This window comes from Dermacentor silvarum, chromosome 7, assembly GCF_013339745.2.
Source record: "Dermacentor silvarum isolate Dsil-2018 chromosome 7, BIME_Dsil_1.4, whole genome shotgun sequence".
Lineage (NCBI taxonomy): Eukaryota > Metazoa > Arthropoda > Arachnida > Ixodida > Ixodidae > Dermacentor > Dermacentor silvarum.
In genome coordinates, this window is record NC_051160.1 from 58,890,132 (window position 1) to 58,909,256 (window position 19,125).

The 19,125-nt window shown below is 47.7% G+C and overlaps 2 protein-coding genes across 2 annotated transcripts; both read left to right on the forward strand.

The window, feature by feature from the left end:
• Positions 1 to 1,575: 1,575 nt before the first annotated feature.
• LOC125947128 (THAP domain-containing protein 5-like) lies at positions 1,576 to 3,919 on the forward strand. The gene is made up of 3 exons (XM_049671495.1): positions 1,576 to 1,704; positions 2,482 to 2,575; positions 3,405 to 3,919. The coding sequence occupies exons 1-3, from the start codon at positions 1,606 to 1,608 to the stop codon at positions 3,917 to 3,919; spliced, it is 708 nt and encodes a 235-aa protein (XP_049527452.1). The 5' UTR covers positions 1,576 to 1,605.
• On the forward strand, positions 3,788 to 7,839 carry LOC125946766 (uncharacterized). Its single transcript, XM_049670746.1, is given in 2 exon segments — positions 3,788 to 5,632; positions 5,634 to 7,839. Coding segments are annotated over 2 exon segments (1,935 nt in total). The 5' UTR covers positions 3,788 to 3,941; the 3' UTR covers positions 5,878 to 7,839.
• The last annotated feature ends 11,286 nt before the right edge of the window (positions 7,840 to 19,125 follow it).

Below are 19,125 nucleotides of genomic sequence, written 5' to 3' on the forward strand. Positions count from 1 at the left end.
AAGGTCCACTCCGACATCGACGTAATTTCTACTCCACTCCAAGAATTAGTTGACATCCTTACCCCCGGTCTCCCCCCGCATTGCCAAAGGTATGACCTGTCTTTTCACAGACCAAGTTGGAAGCTCATTACGGCAAGCTTCCTTGACGCCAGGCGAGCTACATTCATGTACCACCTGGCGCGAGGCTGTTTGCCGATTAGCTTCCGACCCTTCACAGCCATCCCGGCTCGTGGAGTGTGCCCCTTTTGTCGCGGTCGAGAAGATACCGTTCACATCTTTTCGCAGTGTTTACTTTCTGCTGCTCTCCTCCAACGGATAGCTAGTTTGTTTAGTCTCCCAGGCGTTCCATTTCAGACAGTCCGTTTCTTGCACCCTTTGCCTAGCCAGGCGATCAACCAGTTCGTGCTTCTTCTCGTCGAGTGCTCATACCAAGTTTGGTTAGCACGCTGTGATGCGGTTTTCGGGGGAGCGGCGCCGGGTCTTCACGAAGTGCTTGGAAAAGCACGGAAGGAAGTCTGGTTCCATCTCACCCGGGAGCGGCATCACCTAGGCGAGAAGTTTCTCGAAGTGTGGGCTCGCCCAGCTGTGATTTTTGAAGAGTCAGGTGGAAAGCTTTCCATTAAGTTATGATGCACGCTTCTAAGGTCACTCGACTGGACAGCATGCACCAGTCGATCCACGTGTTTCCGTTCGCCTCAGTGGAACACAGAGTTGGAACCGGTGCTGGCGCAACAGAGTGCGCTGCGCCGCGGACGGCTTCTGTTGTCTCCATGGTTGTTTGCCTTGACACCTTTTCCGTCGAGGCAATCCAGGGATCTGATGGGCTTGTGTCCCTGACGACCGACATGGCTGTTTGTGTGAAGCGTGAAATAGCACGGTGTGCGCCGCTCCACAGCGGCCCCCTTGTCCGGGAAGGACCGTTGGCCCAAATCAAAGCCCCCCACCCAGTGAGCCCGGGTAGGGGGGGGCTGCCGCGGTCAATGTACCGAATGATGCTGGGTTGTTGAGTACATGAACGCTCTGGGGCGCGGTATCTACGGGTGCCAAGTCCCCTTCCCATCTTACAACGGCACCAGAGATCTTGACATCCCTGGGGTCACGTCATCACGACGCCGACTTCCAGGGAGATCGCCTTAGCGAGCCTGCTGCATTGGACCCGCCAACCTGCTGACAACCCGAGCGCCATCCAGCGAACGGCAGAGCAACCCGGCGGGCACCCTTCGGCGCCTGCTGAGCAGCCCATGATCACGGGAGCCTCCTGGATCTGCAGCGCCCCCTGTCGAGCTGCCAGCCGACCAACGAACCACATAGAGAGCCTACATACGGGACTTCCGTCTAGAGTGGTGTCAGCCTTTGACACACCACATGCCGCCGGCCGCCAAAACACATAGTTGCCCGACAGAGACGCAGCGCCATCTTGGTCCCCACACCAGTTTGCTCTGTGCTTGCCGCCGTGAGCCGTGCAGCGGAATCGCGTTTAATCCTCGTCTAGGCAGCGTCGAAGGCTGTGGAAACGTGTTAAATGCGGTCAGCGAAGCCTAAGGAGCAAAAATGCCTGGTTGTTGCGTACCTCTGTGCACTAACCACTGCAGGAAGGGCGTGCGAATGTTTCGCTTCCCAACCAGCCCGAGCCGAAGAAAACGCTGGCTCGCGCAAGTGAAGCGAGACTGCTGGGAGCCCACCACCGCTTCACGTGTTTGCTATGTGAGTACTGTCTGTTTTCCTCGTTGTTTTTCTTTCGCTGTAGAATAAGCTTTATGAATTTGACCGTCTCAACATATCCAGATAATCGAACGTGTCGTTTCTGGGATTATGTGTCGCGAGTAGAAAGATCAGCTGTAGTTTCAAGAGCTTTTTCACCTGGATGTGTTGTCCATGCTCGCGCCGGCTTTCCACGGGCGTGAAATTGAGCCGCGTGGTGCTGATCACAAATGTGTCTCGACTGAGAGGCTAGGCGACTAGTCGACGTGGTGCTTTATCCTGTTGTAACAGCGAGTAGCGAGGATCACTCGAGCACGCGGTTGTCGATAAGATATGTGCAGCCCGCGCTCTTTTTAAGACGCGTAAATTGACGTGTCTTCTTTGACGTCGAGTCACCGCTTCCATCCCGACAAAATATTTACACTACTGAACGGAACTTCTCGCCAAAAGCCCTGAGTTGGTAGTTCAATGAGCGTTTGAAGCTGCATCGGCACTTTTACTATTGGTGTGCTGTTGCATCTATTTTGTGCACAGAATGATCAAGCTACGAATGCATAATGGGAGAACACGTTTGAGGACGGACTTCAGAGGCAAATGTGCACATATAGTTTTTATCAGTTGTGAACTACATTACAATGAACAGTCGAGCGCCCGCTTCGCGAACTTGTACGGCTGAAAGATTTTCCTTCTAATGCGTTTTGCGTGCAGCCCCGTTCGGAACGTTCACGTGAATGCACTTACTTAATTATGCTAACGGCCGTGTGGTGACATTTATTGCAGGCTCATTTCGAAGATTCAAGCTTCGAACAGAAAAGGCAAGATGGCTTGAAGAAATTGAGGCCAGATGCCGTTCCAACAGTTTTTGCTTTTCGAGGTAAGTACGAAGTGAAGATTACGCTACGTTTTGTATAAGACTCGTTGAATAATGCGACATTGGATAGGATGTATCTCCCTTGTCTATATTTGTTTTTATTGTTTTCAATTGTGCTGTTATTTGACACACGATGGCCTTAAACATGCGAGTTTGCTTCTGATGGAGTCATTTGCGCTGTACGTGAGTGCAGATAAGACTGTGTGGTCTTTCTTTTTTGTATTTTGCTATGTATGGTATACTACTGTTATTTGAATCATGAAGCCGTATTGTGAGTGATCATTTGCTTTTACTGCCTGTCGATGTTGCTTGTATATAGAGGCATGAAATTCACCCATAATTGGTCATATAAATTGAGTGCATCCGTTTCAGTGAAGCCTTAACAGAAATTGTTGTTGGGCTACGGCTTTGCCACTACTGCCTAGAGAAATTTTAGAGGCGTACCAAATTAGAAAGAAAGGTAGCGCCTGTATAAGTGATACGTCTGTTGTATTGCGCGCTAAAGAATTGCAGTGCTTAGATATGATGCATTAACCAGTATGATTGGTGATATGCATGGCTGCGATCGTGATGTGCAGTGCGCTTGCGCAAATTGACTTTGCTGTATACATTAAGGGAGGTGAATCAAGATAAATATTACTTTAGAGTGGCGCTTGTCTTGTTTACTGTGTGTTCTTCTGTGTCGTCATTTTTGATTACACTAACCTGTTTTCATCGTCAGTGAACCATGGTTGAAGATTTTTTTTCGTAAATATGGGCTTGGCAGATTTGGTACTTATGCTACTTCATTCTAAATGCTAACAGCCTATGCACATATTACTGTTTATTCCAGCCGCCCCCAAACATCGGAAGCCACCAAAGAAGCGCAGCTGTCCTGTGCAGCCTTCCTGCGATGCCACCCCTGCAACTTCCCCGGAGCCACACCAGCCTTTAGATAGCGATTCGACTAAGATGGATGACAGTGCTCCAGTGCCAACCTTAGTTGTAGAAGAAGAATCTTGTCATGCCGGAAATGAAAACGCTCATGAATTGACATCTGCGATGGCACCGTGCTTGTTCCCACAGCACCCCAATGGCATTCCTGTTCCAAACAGCACGAACAGTGTTGGTCAGTCACGCGATGTCAGCGCCACACATCAACCATTTGGAGGCAATGGAGGCTCATCTTCGGTGACCATCGGGCAAGAAAATGCAGAGTTACGCAAGAAAACTAGTGATCTCACTCGCAAGTACATAAACTTGCAGAGGGTTCACGATAAAACAAGGTTGAAGCTACAGAGCCTGAGAAAAAAAGTGTCCTCACTTGAAAAAAAAGTGCGCACTGAAATCGGCATCATTTCTCAATGAAGACCAAGTGAAATCTTTGACAATGAAGACAACGAAGGGCCATAAGTGGTCTGAAAAGACCATACGAGTGGCACTTCAGATAAAACATGCGTGTGGCACAACAGGCTACGAAATGCTGAGATCTTTGTCGTACCCGATTCCGAGCAACAGGACCTTGATCCGAAGGCTTCAAAACATTCGCTTCCTGCCTGGCATTCTCCATGAAGTGTTTAATGTTTTAAAGCACAAGGTAGAGGCAATGGAAGATATTGAAAAGGACTGTGTCCTTTTCATGGACGAGATGGAGATAAGTCAGGGCTTTGATCACGATCGGTCCCTTGATTGCCTTTTCGGTGGCACTACATTGCCTGAAGCGACTGCAGATGTTGCTAACCACGCCCTTGTATTCATGGTTGGAGGACTGAACACACGGTGGAAACAAGTAATTGCATATCATTTCACTGCACGCTCAGTTGATGGGAAAGCTCTGAAGGACCTCGTCTTCAATTTGATTGAACTTTGTTTCAACATCACACTAAGAGTGCTTGTTGTTACAAGTGATATGGGAGCTGCCAACCGTGCAGTCTGGTGCCTTCTTGGCTTCTCAAGCCATAGGCACTCTGAGACTGTGTGCTCTGTTTCACACCCACACCTTGAAGGTAGGCAGCTATATTTTATGGCTGATCCAGCCCACGTCCTGAAGAATATTCGTGCTCAACTGCTCCGTGTGAAGACATTCACTCTAGGAGAAGAAACTATACGTGAGCACAAGCTTACAGCAGGAACTGTGAACATAGACCATGTCGAAGCTGTTCTCACACATGACAGAGACAAGGAGCTCAAGATTGCCAGCAGGCTCTCCGACGTCCACATCAGCCTTGGACACTTCACGACAATGAAAGTGAACATTGCTGTTCAAATGTTCCGTGAGGCTCCACCGGCTATACGCTATCTGATTAAGCAAGGAATCTTACCTCCTGAAGCGGAGGCGACGGCGTGGTTTTTTGAACTTGTCAGTAGGTGGTACACCTTGATGTCGTCACGGCATCCAGTTGTTGCTTTGAGCAATTTCGATCTTTCCAAACACAAGGAAGCAACTGAACTCCTTGGACTAGCTTGTGCCACCTTCTGTGGACTAAATATGGGACTTACTGCACACTGGAAGCCGTCACAAGCTGGCCTTTTGGTGTCAACTACTGTTGTCCTGCGTCTTTCTCATGAGCTTCTGAACAAGCTCAATTACAAGTACTTGCTAACTGGTAGATTGTCACAGGATTGTCTCGAAAATATCTTTTCTGTATTGAGGCTCAGAAAACCTGTGCCGAGCGCATATGATGTCAAGTGTGCCTTAAAGCTTATCTGCGTTGGCCAGTTTGTAAACACACCGACATCATCTAGCTATGGTGTTGATGACAGCACGCACCTGGCTGACCTTCTTGACCCCAGTTTCAAACAGGATCAAGTGGAAGGTCAGGAGCCCGAGGAGCTTGAGAACTTGTTTGTTTATGCACTTACCACAGAAGAGTGCGATATCCTTGCGTACTTGGGAGGCTTTTTGCTGAAGTCAGTCATCGGTTTTCTTGGAGAGTGCAAAGACTGTGAAAGAGCCCTGGTTGGCGATGCAACAGGCCAGTACAATGCTCTTATACAGCTGAAAGAGTATGTCAAGAATAGCGGAAAGCTCATCCAGCCAAGCCAAACAGTGATGCAAGTTTTAATCGAATGTGAGGAAAACTAAGACTTTCGCAAACATGAATGAGATCCTGACTCTCAAAGCTCCATTTACAGGTATCCTGAGTGCCTTGCGGAAGTCTGTGGCTATGAGATTAGGGTGTTGTGATGCGCATGAATCAAGGGCATGCAAAATGCTCTTTGAGAAGTATGTGAGGACAAGACTTAAGATTCATCTCCGACAGCAGCATGCGCAGAGGGTGAACGGACAGTCCAGCAAAACCTGTGCCGCTGCTAATCTTATCTGAGCCGTGTGTGGCGTCTCAGTGGTTAATTTAATGCTGCTGTGGTTGTGTGATGTGTTTGCAGAAGTGTTTGACGTGTGCCTCTGGATGTCTTTTTAACGCCTCGAGCAGGTGGGGCATTCACTAAAATGTTTCGCACCAAAGCTCTTTGTTCATTGCTTAGTGTACTGAAAAACAGCATGCTTCCATGCGTTCTAGCTGCTAATATTGACTTTACCTGAATGCAGCATCACTAGTATCAGATTAACTTTCTTTAATGCTTGTCTTTTTCGTATGGCTGTAACATATTTTGTTGACAGATATCATTGGCAGTCTTGATTTCAGTGATGTGTTGTATCCTGCGACTGCACAGTTGTGCTGAGAAAATATGTGAGAATACTTCGAAGGCGTATTGCTATTGCATAATCAGAAAGTGACTATGTGCACCAGAATTTAATGGCGCAAGAATGTAGGTTTGTATTGAAGCTATGTGGTATTGTGTGCTCCGCCTGGTACAGTGGCAGTGAAAGTTTGCATAACCGTGGTCTCCTGTGATGGCTTTACTTGAATTTATATTCTTTGAACTGGCATGAACTTTTTGGCTTTATTACTGTTTGACTCATGTTTTGGTGCTTGCTATGCGACATTTATTATGCACATATGTTGTTTATTCAAAGCAACTAATCTTTTCGTATTCATTTTCGCCAAAGAAAGATGGTTTAAAGCACATAGTTTTTGTTGATTAAATGAATGCTGTGTAGCTCCTTCAAAGAAATCCTCTGCAACACGCACCCCTTTCGTGTAATTTTGTTGCATCGCAAGTGTATGGGAAGACGCTGAAGAGTTGGAATTAATCAATGGAACATTTGTGGTGCCTCCACGCAACGTGTAAAAAATATTGCGGCTTTATTAAGACAGTCTGCACTCGGGTGGCCATGATGGCTTATGGGCGACTCACTGCAAGATTCAGAAACATTTCACTTCGAAGAACATGAAAGCTGTTGCGGAGGATTATGTGAGGACCTGTCACAATTTTCATGCTATTCGTGCCAAGTTCCACCCAAAATGAAACCAGACGGTCATTCCTTGATGTTCAGATGTGCCCTTCGAAGTTGTCAATCTCGATTTTCTCTCAACTCAAGAAGAATCGAGAGGGTGTGCACCGGACTCGGTCTTTTATGGTGGCTTTTTACCAGTGAACATGTATGGCGGTGGCAAAGCCCGGATAATGTGAACAGTGTCATCATATTAATGGAAAGAGAGACATTTAGACACACCAGGTGATTGTTTCTGATAATGTACCTGCATTCCACAGTGAGAGCATCCGACGGCATGCAGGAAAGCATACCACCCTGAAAAGCATGCCTTAGCGGAGCTCCTCATCCGTGACTTCAATACCTTCATTTATGTGTACCCCGAATTTCGTGGAGGATGCAAGTGCACCCTTGAACCAGTGGTGAGACATCACATTCAATCTCACACGGCTGGACTTGGCCATAGTCCTATGTTTGCTGCCCTTCAAAAGACGCCATGACTGCCAGTAGATTACGAAGGTACATGGAGCACTGGTTTGGTTAAGGTGGCTTCTCTGTGAGAACTGGTAGGGATTGTGTGCTTGCCTGTAACGCTATAAATGTTACCTTATGGATGCTACAAGTTCCTTTAGAATGTTTAATGTTTGTTTCACTGTAGGTTTTTGAAACATTCTTATAGGATGCAGCCTGTCTCCTGTTTTAGTATCACTTTAGTTGAGATGCAGACTATTTGCAAAGTGTTTTCCGAGGCTGATCATGTAACCCAATAAATATGCTTGTTCACATGTGCACGTATTTGTTTCCATTACTGAACTCACCCAGAGGAAACTCACTTGGTGGTATGTCTCTGAATGACTGTTTAATGTACTGGGCTTGGCAATAGTTTCATTTGCCGAGAAATCTAGTTACCAAGGTCAAAACAAAAAAACTGTTGTGGCTGGTGGTGGATGCAGGATGAAACTTTTTTTGTGCAGCATTGCAACGTTAGCTTGCACAGCTTTAAAGCACAACCAACTACTGCAGGAGTTTCACAAAAACAAATAATCTCACTATTCACTAACGCATTCACAATATAATACAGTATTAGAATCAACAAAAAGGCTTTAGCTTTCGCATCATACGGAACGTATAATTCAAAAGTATGGCTCCGTGATTTTTAATTCATATTTTAATAAACATTTCTACAAGCAGATGGACTGAAATTCTTGCACTAGGCTCTCTGTTTTTCTGTGGAGTACGCCGTATCAAGCGTTACATAGCGCACCCTTTCGTTAATTAACCTAAAAATGCTCGCTCAGTAACAATTATTTACATTCGACACGAAATAGTGCTCGTGGGACAACCCTCAAAAGACGAAAAGGTGCTCGCAACCTTCGCAGTCGGCGCTTCACGATGCTCGGGGCTGACATTGGGGACCAACATGGCGGCCCGTCAAATTTGGGGGCTGTTTTAGGCAACACTGGTTCGAGATGTCACCACCCTAAAGCGGGCCGCGTATGTAGGCTCCCTAGAACCACAGCGAAGCCAGCGCCATCTGCTGAGCCTTCCTGCCACTAGAGTACAGCGGCGCCCAGCGCCAGCTGTATACAACTAGTCCTAACAGTCCACCACGTGTCCCGGAGGCAACGCTACCAGGAGCAACGCCCCCCACACCATGGATTCCAGCTGTGAGACCCCGTTGAGGGAAAATTGCTTTCTGTTCAATGCGCCAGACGGCGATATTTCAGTTGATTTAATTGATGCCATTGAACTTACTGCCGGCGACGACAGTGTACTGTGGCACTCCAGCACATGGGCGGCGCGAAATTTCTAGTGTGCACGAGAACTGCGGCACAAGCCACTAAATTAATGGTCGCTGAAGGATTTCGCGTCAACCATGTGCGAGTGCCAGTGGAGGCCGTAGGCCCACCAGTAACTTTTGTGAACGTGTACCGCTTACCTGTCTATGTATCTAATGAAGTTGTAGCAGCGGCTTTGCAACCTTATGGAAATGTCAAAAGTGTAGCGTACACGAAAGTGATAAACAGACAAAACAAGCTTAATGGTGTCCGAGTCGTACGAGTTGAAATGTGTAGGCCGGTACCCAATTTCATGACAATGCAAGGGCACCGAGTCATGTGCGAATACCGCGGAATGAGAAGGGTATGCGCAAGATGTGGTGACGGCAACCACATGGCTACCACGTGCACGTCGCCGTATTGCAAACGATGCGGTGTCTTCGGACACGAAGCCGAAAGTTGCGACGAGGAATGCAGAAAGTGTGGAGGCCGTCACGCTACAAAAACATGCTTCCGTGGAAAGGCATATGCGAAATCAAATGCAGGAACGGTGTGGCAACACACGCCCCCCGAACAAGCTCCGGCCAGAAGCGCCCGAACTGATGCAGAATTCCCGCCACTAGAAACGAAGGCAGCCTCAGGCATGCAAGTGCTTAAGCCACGAGGCCCCAATCTGCCACGGAAAAAGACAAGCTATTGGGACGGAGAGAGTGCTGGAGACAGCACAAAAGCATGGACAGCAAGCCAAATGAAACTGAAGAAACGTCTACAAATGAAACACCGGCCACGCCCACATCAGATAGCGAAGGAGGCCCAACAGAATCACCTCCAACAACCGACATGACGTCGCACCAAACGACAGATGAAAAGAACAGTCCAAATAACAATAACGCGGAAAAAGTTGACGCGAATCGAGAGGCATCCCAAGGCATGCCCCAAGGTGCAGACCAAGTACAAGGTAAAGATACCGAGACAAGACACCAAGGAACATACAACGAAGATTCACCAATAATCAGTTGTGGGCGTTACGTCATCCCGGAACAGGAAGGGAATAAAAGCACGCTCCCTCCGAAAGAGATAAAACACACAAGCGACCAGACGAAAGTAAAGCAAGATAAGGCAGCCAACATAGGCAACATAGGCGCAGCCAACATAGGTGCAAGCGCAAGCTCAACAGAAAACCAAAAAGAAAAAATCAGACTCCGATCACGCTCAAGGATAAGAGGGGAAAGCAAGAATGGAAACACACATAGACAAGAGAGCAACCAAGAAACCCTAACCACGCAAAGACGCCCCAAATCAGAGCCAACGGGCAGTGACAGCGAAACCAGAAAAAGAGCGAAAAACAAAAAAGCACGTAAACACTCTCCGACACGTGACAAAGCAGCGTCATCGGCGAGTGAAGATGACATGGACGTAACAACGCAAGAAGAAAAGAGCAGGGAAAACCTTCTGCTCTAAGCCAACACCAAACGACACCACCAGAATCAGCAAGCATGAGCTGTAGATAAGATTGGAAACACGTATGACGTCACAAGAGATAGTACATTAGAAACGCACGTTAAAAAAAAGGCTAAAGAGATAAAAGAGGGTCTGCGCCATGAGCTAAGAAATGTAAATGTACGAGCATTTGTGTATCTCAATGATGCGGTGTAAGGCTGTGCATAGCAATAAGACAAAAAAAATTTTTTTTGAATCTATCATGTTTTCGGAAGCAAGAAACAATTTGAATCCAAATGCACAATGAGGCACAAGACCTCACCCCTCCCTAACCCTCTGGACAATTGGTATGCACAGCCGAGAACTTTGCCCAAAAGCAAACAAGTGTTTTCAGTATATAAGAAGGTAGCAAAACCCAAGTGCTTTCTATTGATCGAAAGTTAAACATCCGTATAGCCCTCGACAAGTATACACGATGTGAACATTGAACTTAAGTGCCACGTGGCACTCTACACACCACAATACAACATGACATAACACACAAACAACACACATAGTAACAACCACGCTTAAGCATGCGTCGGTCCAAGGAATTCTCCCCCCCCCTCCCCACTTTTTTTTTCTACACTAGCTCCCAACCCCTGCACGGCATTCGACAATGGGGGAATTAAAATTAATGTCTTTTAATGTAAGAGGCTTTAGAAACATAGAAAAACAAAAAGAAATAATCCTACTCGCCAAAAACAATAACGTAGACATACTGTGCTTACAAGAAACCAACTTTCGAACAACCCGAGACGTAATAGAACTTAAAAACAAATTTCAATTCGACGCCTTTTTCTCCTTGACAGACGCACGCTCTTGTGGCACCGGTATAATATTCATATCCAACAAATACAGACAAAGTGCACACTGTACATATGACACAGAAGGGAGGGTGATTGCAATGGATATATTTGTGGATGGGAAAAGAGTACGAATCATTAATGTATATGCACCAGCCACAAGAAATCAAACAAACACATTCTTCAAACAATTAAAGAACTGCATGTTAGAGCCTCGCGAATATATAATTCTAGGAGACTTCAACTGTGTCCTCGACTCAAACCGAGACATAAGAGGACCAGGACAAGGAGGATCCACGTACAACTCCAAGGAACTTAAAAAGTTACTATTACAGAATAAAATGTCTGATGCGAGGATAGTTAAACACGGAAACAGTTATGAGCCGACAAGAATTTCACGAATAACCACAAGCAGAATCGATAGAATTTACACATCCCCTAAAATAACACAAAACCTAGAAGACTGTAGAGTACAAGGACTGCCACAAGAACTAGCAGACAGAAGTGATCATAGACCAATTATTGTAACAATAACAGGGGAACCAGGTAGATTAAACAACCCAAATACATGGAGAATGAACGCTACATTATTACAAGACATAGAAAGTATAGAAGAAATAAAGCAAGCACTACAACACTCAGTAATGGACACAATACAACACAAAAAGAAAGAATGGGATGAGCTTAAAATAGAATGGAGAGAAATACTAGAAACAGCCGGGAAAAATAGATGTAAGAGAATAACTAACAAACTAACAGAAATCTCCAGAAGGATACAAATCACTAAAAATGGTGAACTAACTTTCACCACACAAGAGTACTTAGAATGCATGAGAATGAAATACGACGAAACTCTAAGAGAAGCTGCCCAAGCATCTAAAAAAGCGACGCAACAAAAACTAGCAGAAGACGAACTTGCAGATTTAACGTATGCACAAAACAATGACATGAGAAGCACCAAAGACAATAGAATAGAGAAATGCAAACCATAGAAGGAACTATAACGACAGATCACCAAAGAATCGAGGAAACACTAGTCCATCACTTCACACAACTTTTCCAAACCGAGAAATCAAGGGAAATAACAGAACTGAAAAACATGATAAACTCCTTCTGTTACAACTGCCCCCAAATAGATACAGACAGTGACTCCTTATGCGCACCAGTAACAATGAGAGAACTAGAAAATACACTCAAAATAATGAAGCAAACCACAGCACCAGGACCAGACGGTATTATAACGGGTTTTTATAAAACATTCCTCAAAGAAATTGGCGACACATTACTGGAAATGATTAACAACTTTATTATCAACAAGCACAAACCAGCTTCCTTCAACATCGGACATGTTACATTAATATTAAAAGAAGGGGGTGACCCCACAGAAACAGGTTCATGGAGACCAATTACACTACTCAACACCGACTACAAAATAGTAACAACACTCTTGTCCAAACGGCTAACAAAACTTCTTCCATACATAATAACACCTTATCAGGCTTCATCAGTACCAGGAAGGTCCATCTTTGCAACACTTACACTAATTGGAGAGTTTTGCTTACATGCAACACAAACAATTAAATGGATATTTTATAACAGTAGACCAGTCCAAAGCATTCGACAGAGTCGAACACAACTACCTAATTACACTACTTGAAACCTATGGATTCCCCCCAGACTTCATTCAGTGCATAAAACTTTTATACACAGACATACAAAGCAAAATACTAATTAATGGGAAATTAACAACAGCAATAAACGTAACAAGAGGCGTAAGACAAGGGTGCGCATTGTCAGCACCACTGTTCATTCTAACCTTAGACCCGCTCCTCAGGCAGGTTGCCGCAAATAAAAAGATCAGAGGATTTCCTATGACTGGACAAGAATGTGTCAAAATAGCAGCTTACGCTGATGATATCTCCCTGTTCGTGAGAGACTGTAGTAGCTTTTGTGTCTTTCAACAAGTCTTTCACGAATACGGAGGTGTTTCAGGTGCACAATTAAATAATAAGAAAACCAAAGCCCTCACATTCGGATACCCAACAGAAGTACTACCTCCAGACATTCAGATATTAGACGCGGTTAAAGTACTAGGTATCACTTTAGAAAACAAAGGTATATCCAATAGAACATGGACCGAAGCCTGCACAAAGGCAGAAAAAGCGTGCCAAGAAGCAAAGAATTATATGGCCTATCAATGAAAGGGAAAATAGAAACAATAAAAACTAAAGCATGTGCCTACGCGTTTTACGCAGCAAGAATAGCAACAATGCCCACACAAACAGCAAACAGAATAACAAAAGCAATCACGGCATATCTGTGGAACAACAAACCACCAACCGTAAGGAAAAATCTGCTCTACCTAGCAGACAACAGAGTAGGAGCCTTAGCCTCCCAAATGTAAAAAAAATAGCACACATAACACAAAATACATAGGCAGACCTCTTTTAATATACTGGTTAAGCACACTAAGAAAGACGTTTATTACAGAACCATATATAGGACCAGTCGCAGAAAAACCACTTCCGTTCTATAAGAAAGCAGTTGAAACAAAGAGACAACTAAACACCAAAACCCCGCAATTACAACTTAGTAAAACACCACCAACCCAGTTCAGCGAAGAACTAGCATACATCGCACTGACAAAGGAAGAACAACAACAAGCTACTACAGAAAAGTGGTCACACCTAAAAAGAATAAAAATGCCAAATGAAGCTAAAGAGTTCGAATGGAAACGACAATGGGGTGTACTTCCCAAACGCCAAAGGCTGGCAGCCTGGGGCATCGTCCCGAATGAGAAATGTCCCAACTGCCAGGAAATAGAAACCATTAACCACGCACTTTTTGATTGTAACGCCGCCAAGGCAACATGGCAATTAGCAAATAAAATGGTACATACCGGAAAACCCCCAAAACCGACACAAACACGAACTCACAGTCTATTACACATATTAATAATGATGTGTATATGGAAAAGAAGGTGTTTAGCCGAGGCGTCCGGGAAGCCAGTAAGAGCCACTTACCCTACAATAAGGAAAGCCAGGCTGATAGCCTGGAAGTTCGTAAATGAACAATATAAGAAGAACAAAGAAATGAGGTACCTGCAATGGTTGCATATACGCTTCCTAATAGAAAAAGACAACGAAATACAAATGAAGATCACCCAGTTTTAACATAATCTATAATGCCCCCCCCCACTAATTACAATGACAACAATTTAAACAGTAAACACATTATTAAATAACTTATTATTACGAGAAAGTGTTATTTGTATACTTGTGTATGGAGACATGTATTGACAAATTTGTGTGTTCTTGATAATATATGCAATGTATGTAATATATATGTTCATGAATATAAGTGTACAGTATTGTATATAAATGAGAATATGTAATTAAGAATGTTTTTACTTTCCAAAGATATATGTACACTAAGAAATGTGTAAATATGTACTGTGTAAATGAATTGCCCTTTTGTAATATGTAATGTAACATATGTAATATATGTGTGCATGAACATAAGTGTATAGAATTGTATACGAATGATATTTTATACTTAAGAATGTGTTTACGTTCCGCGGATATATGTACACTAAGTAACGTGTAACGAGGTACTGTGTAAATAAATTCCCTTTGTGTAGAGGCACCTCCTCCAGTTACCACCAAAAGCCGGAGGTCTAAGTCTACCTCACATTACCAATTTAGGGAAATTTTTGGCGTTAAAAACAGTGATATCACTCTCTAAACTTCCAGACTATGTAGGAAGTTGTCTTTTGACATATATGTCAAGTACATATTATGAGTTCCTAACAGGAAAACACAGTACAGGCCCGCTCTCTGAAAAACCGGCATGTTTTTATCGTAAGGCAGCTTTGACCCTGAAAATGATTCTCGCTGAGTGTCCAGACGCACAGGTCACTGAATCCTCAGTATCTAGTATTATTGAGGAGATAACGACTAAACAACTTAGCATTGAAGAAAAGTTGAAGACTCGTCGGAAACACTGGAAGCACTGGACACAATATCCTCTTCCCAAGGAAGTACAGGACTTTGACTGGAAACGCCGATGGAAAGTGCTTCCAACAAGGGACCGCCTTCACAAGATGGGCATTGTCCCGAATAAGCGCTGCCCCAATTGCAAATCTGATGAAACAGCACAGCACGCTCTATTCGAATGCCCACCGGCAAAAAAACAATATGGAAATTAGTTAAGAGGACGTTCCACATTCATGGCCTAGAAAGGGTGAAACGAATGAGTACCTTTGAGCACTTAGTTTACATTTGCACCACGTTTGTTATTTGGAAAAGGAGAAGCCTGGCGGAAGTGCGTCGACAACCTGTCAAGGCTGCCTATCCGGCACTGCAAAAAATAAGACAACTAGTGTGGAAATACCTCATTGCGGTATTGGAAGCGGGTGGTGAGGAAGAATTCCTCAGGCGGTGGCACACTAGATTCTTTTACGTCCAAAGAGGCACTCTACACTATCCAATTGTTCCGTATTAATTCCGAACACTAAGTTTTATGTGTTCTATTACTCTATTACCCCATCCTTGTCGTTGTATAAAATTTATATTTTCCAAATATGTCTTCGTAAGCTTCCCCGTATTGTGTATTCTCTGTATCCAATGTTATTCATGTAATGTAGTACCTGTGTGCTTGAGTACTTGAGCACAGTTGAGATGTCCAATAAACTTCGCTTTGTGTAGTACCTGTATAAAATTTATATTTTCCAAATATGTCTTTGTAAGCTTCCCTGTATTGTGTATTCTCTGTATCCAATGTTATTCATGTAATGCAGTACCTGTGTGCTTGAGTACTTGAGCACAGTTGAGATGTCCAATAAACTTCCCTTTGTGTAGTGCATGCAGCTGGCTTGTCCGGCCTTCACTACCTTTGTCTTCTGCAGAAGCACCCGGTCACCTGCCCGGTTACAGCAGAGTCTTTCTTTCTCGGTACCCTCCCTCTGTACCGGCCCGGACCCTTCTTGCACTGCCTCCAGGATCGGCCCACTTCGCTGGGGGGCTTCTTTCGGCCGCTGCTGCCACCTGGTGTCTCCCGCAACGCCCGGCCCCGGACCTGCTGCTGCTCCTGCGTGACCTGGCCCGCCTGTTTCCTGCTGCTGCCTGGCGCTGCCTGCTGCCTCGAGCTTCCTGCCCTCCCTGTGCAGCCCTGCGACCTTGCCTGCCCCTGTCCTGACGCCCCATGGTGGTGCTGCCCTCGAGGTCCCTGCTGCCTCTCTGCCCCTAGTGCTGTACTGTGGTACAGTTGGCTGGCTCCCGCCCTCGTCGTCGTCCGTAATGGGCCCTGCCTCCACACTTCCGCTTCAGCGGTGGCCCATTTGCCCGACATGACCTAAGCTCCTTTAAAGAAATCCGGGGTCTGAGGGCACCCCATCAAATGGACGAAAGTGAGGACGACGGCGACCCCGACTCTACTCCTGAACAGGGACGCCAGCCAACACGTGATGGCGACACACACCCTCACGGTACACTTTCCGGTACCACACACGTTCCGGTGCTGCGAGAGAGGCTGCCGAGCTGCCTACGGAGCAGCCCAATGGACTTCGCGGCGGCAGTCTGTGCAACGGCACCTAGAACAAGAGCACAACTGCAGAATTCGGCGCACCATCATCCTGTGCAGCATCTGCGGCGCGACCCTGGGGTTAAGGCCAAGTCCCCACGCATGCCTGGCCGCCGCCGGCGTTTCCGCGCCTCCTGTCAGCCAGCCACATCAATGTGGGCAATGCTCAATGTCTTTCCCAACAAGGATGGGCATGAGCAATCACGAGCAATGGCACAGCAGGCAAGCAGCGCTGGCGGCTAGAAGCAACCTCGCCGCAGGTGCTCCTACCACCAGCAACGATGGTGCGCCGATACAGGATGACAGCGGAACCCCCATACCCGAGCAGGACAGCACCCGTGGCTCACCAGGACCAACGGGAGAGGTGGCTGAACGGACCGCGGACCAGTCAGCGGACGAGCCAGCGGACCAGGAGCCTCTGGCTGAGGCACTGAGGCAGGACAGCAGCGGGGAATCGGGGGAGGACTCCTCATGGCAGGCGCCAACGCTGGCGGAGCAGGACACGGCCAGCAGTCTGCTTCCTGAGACGCCTGCCACACCGACCGACCAGGCCAGCCCCGAGAACCAGATGGCGGGCGTAGAGGGGCCGGCGGCCGGTGGAGAGCCTCCTCCTGAGTCGACGGGAAGCCAGGAGGGCGGCGACAGCCAGGTCTACGCGACACAGGAGGAAACCGTTGGAAGCCATGGGACCAGAGGACAGCACCTGGGTGCTGAGCGAAGAGACGGCGGAGCTGCGAGAACTAAGCCGGTTGCCGGAGTCTGCTGGGGTTTGGGCACGGTTTGAGAACATCATCGGCCGTGCCATTGCAGCCGCTACCAAACACCTGCGGCTGCCAGAAGGGGGCTCGTGCCAATTCCGGAGGCGCGAGGTTAATTAACCCCGACAATCCTCAGCAGATACAGACCTTGTACAGGCGGAACCGGCGCCGAGCGGTGAGGCTGATCACCGAGGGCCCATCACAGCTCTGCCCCATCAACCCAGACGCACTCCAGGCCCACTACACAAGCCTCTGGTCATCGGCGGCGGTCGACACGAGCCTGCTACGCTCCAGGACGGCTACAACAGAGGAGATGGACCTGTGCCCCTTCACCCCAGATGAAGTCGCAGCCAAGCTCCGGAAGTGCGAAAGCACAGCGCCAGGGGAGGACCGCCTGACCTACCACCCCTGGAGGCAGGTGGACCCAGAGGGCAGGTTCCTGGCGGCGGTGTTCAACATCTGCCTCAAATACCGCCGCACGCCCCTGAGCTGGAAGTCGACGAGGACTATCCTGATATACAAGAAGGGTGACCGCGAGGACCCCACCAACTGGCGCCCCATAGCCCTTGGTCGAACAATTGCCAAACTGTATGCCGGGTGTCTCACCACCCGGCTGCAGAGGTGGTTGGGCGACCATGCGGTACTGTCCAGGTGTCAGAAGGGCTTCCTGCCGCACGATGGGGTGTTTGAACACAACTTCGTGCTGCAGGGACGTCTGGATGATGCCAGGACGGGACGTGGGGAGCTATGTGTGGGGTTCCTCGACTTTGCCAACGCCTTCGGGTCGGTCGCCCATCAGGCCCTCGTCGATGCTGTCCGTGGCGCCGGCGCGGGGGAGGCCTTCGCTGCCATCGTGGAGGAGCTCTACCGCGCCAATACCACCAGCGTCGTGGCAGCTGCAGGCACAACGGAGCCCATCGTCATCGGAGCCGGGCTGAGACAAGGCTGCCCTCTAAGCGGCCTGCTCTTCAACTTGGTGGTGGACCCGGTCATCCGGGCAGTACAGGGAGGCGATAGGCAACACAACATCCTTGCAACACAGCAACACAACATCCTGGCCGCGGATCCCACCACCTTGCAGCGCCGCATGGACACGGTGGCTACGCTCTCGGACCGGCTAGGGCTGCGGCTGAACGCCTCCAAGTGCCGGTCTCTACACCTGTCTGGTCGCCACCCCGTGGGCACACGGCCCACCACATTCACCGTTGGTGGCGACCCGATTCCGGCTCTTGGAGACTTTGAGGGGCACAGGTTCCTGGGCCGGCCTGTGGGATTCAGGGTGCTGTCGGACAACACCACGGTCGACGAGGCCATCCATCTGGGCAGAAAGCTGCTCTCCTCCATGCTCGCCCCATGGCAAAGGCTGGACACCATAAAAACGTTCTTGTATCCAGCCTTAAACTTCGCCATGCGGGTGGGCGTCGCCAGTAAAGGAGAGTGGCAGCGCCTAGATGAGGAGCTCCGCCCGCTGATCAAGAATACCCTGTACGTGCCAGCCAGAGCTTCAAACGAATACTTACATGGAAGCACACAGGCTGGTACTGCAGGGATCCCCCTTGCGGCGGAGCTGAGCGACATATGCCGGGTGGACGGAGCCTTCAAGCTTCTCACGTCGACCGACTTGGAAGTCCGGCAGCGAGCGAGGGACGAGCTGCAGCAGGTGGTGACCAGGCGATTGAGGCGGCCAGCTGACACTGAAGACATGGAGGTCTACCTCTCGGGCGAGACGGAGGGCGAGTTCAGGCAAACAGCCACACAGCTGCAGTCTGTGTGGACGGAGGCCAGAAAAGCCTCTCGTCGCCTCTCCATCGCCTGGGAGATCACGGACCAGGGGGCC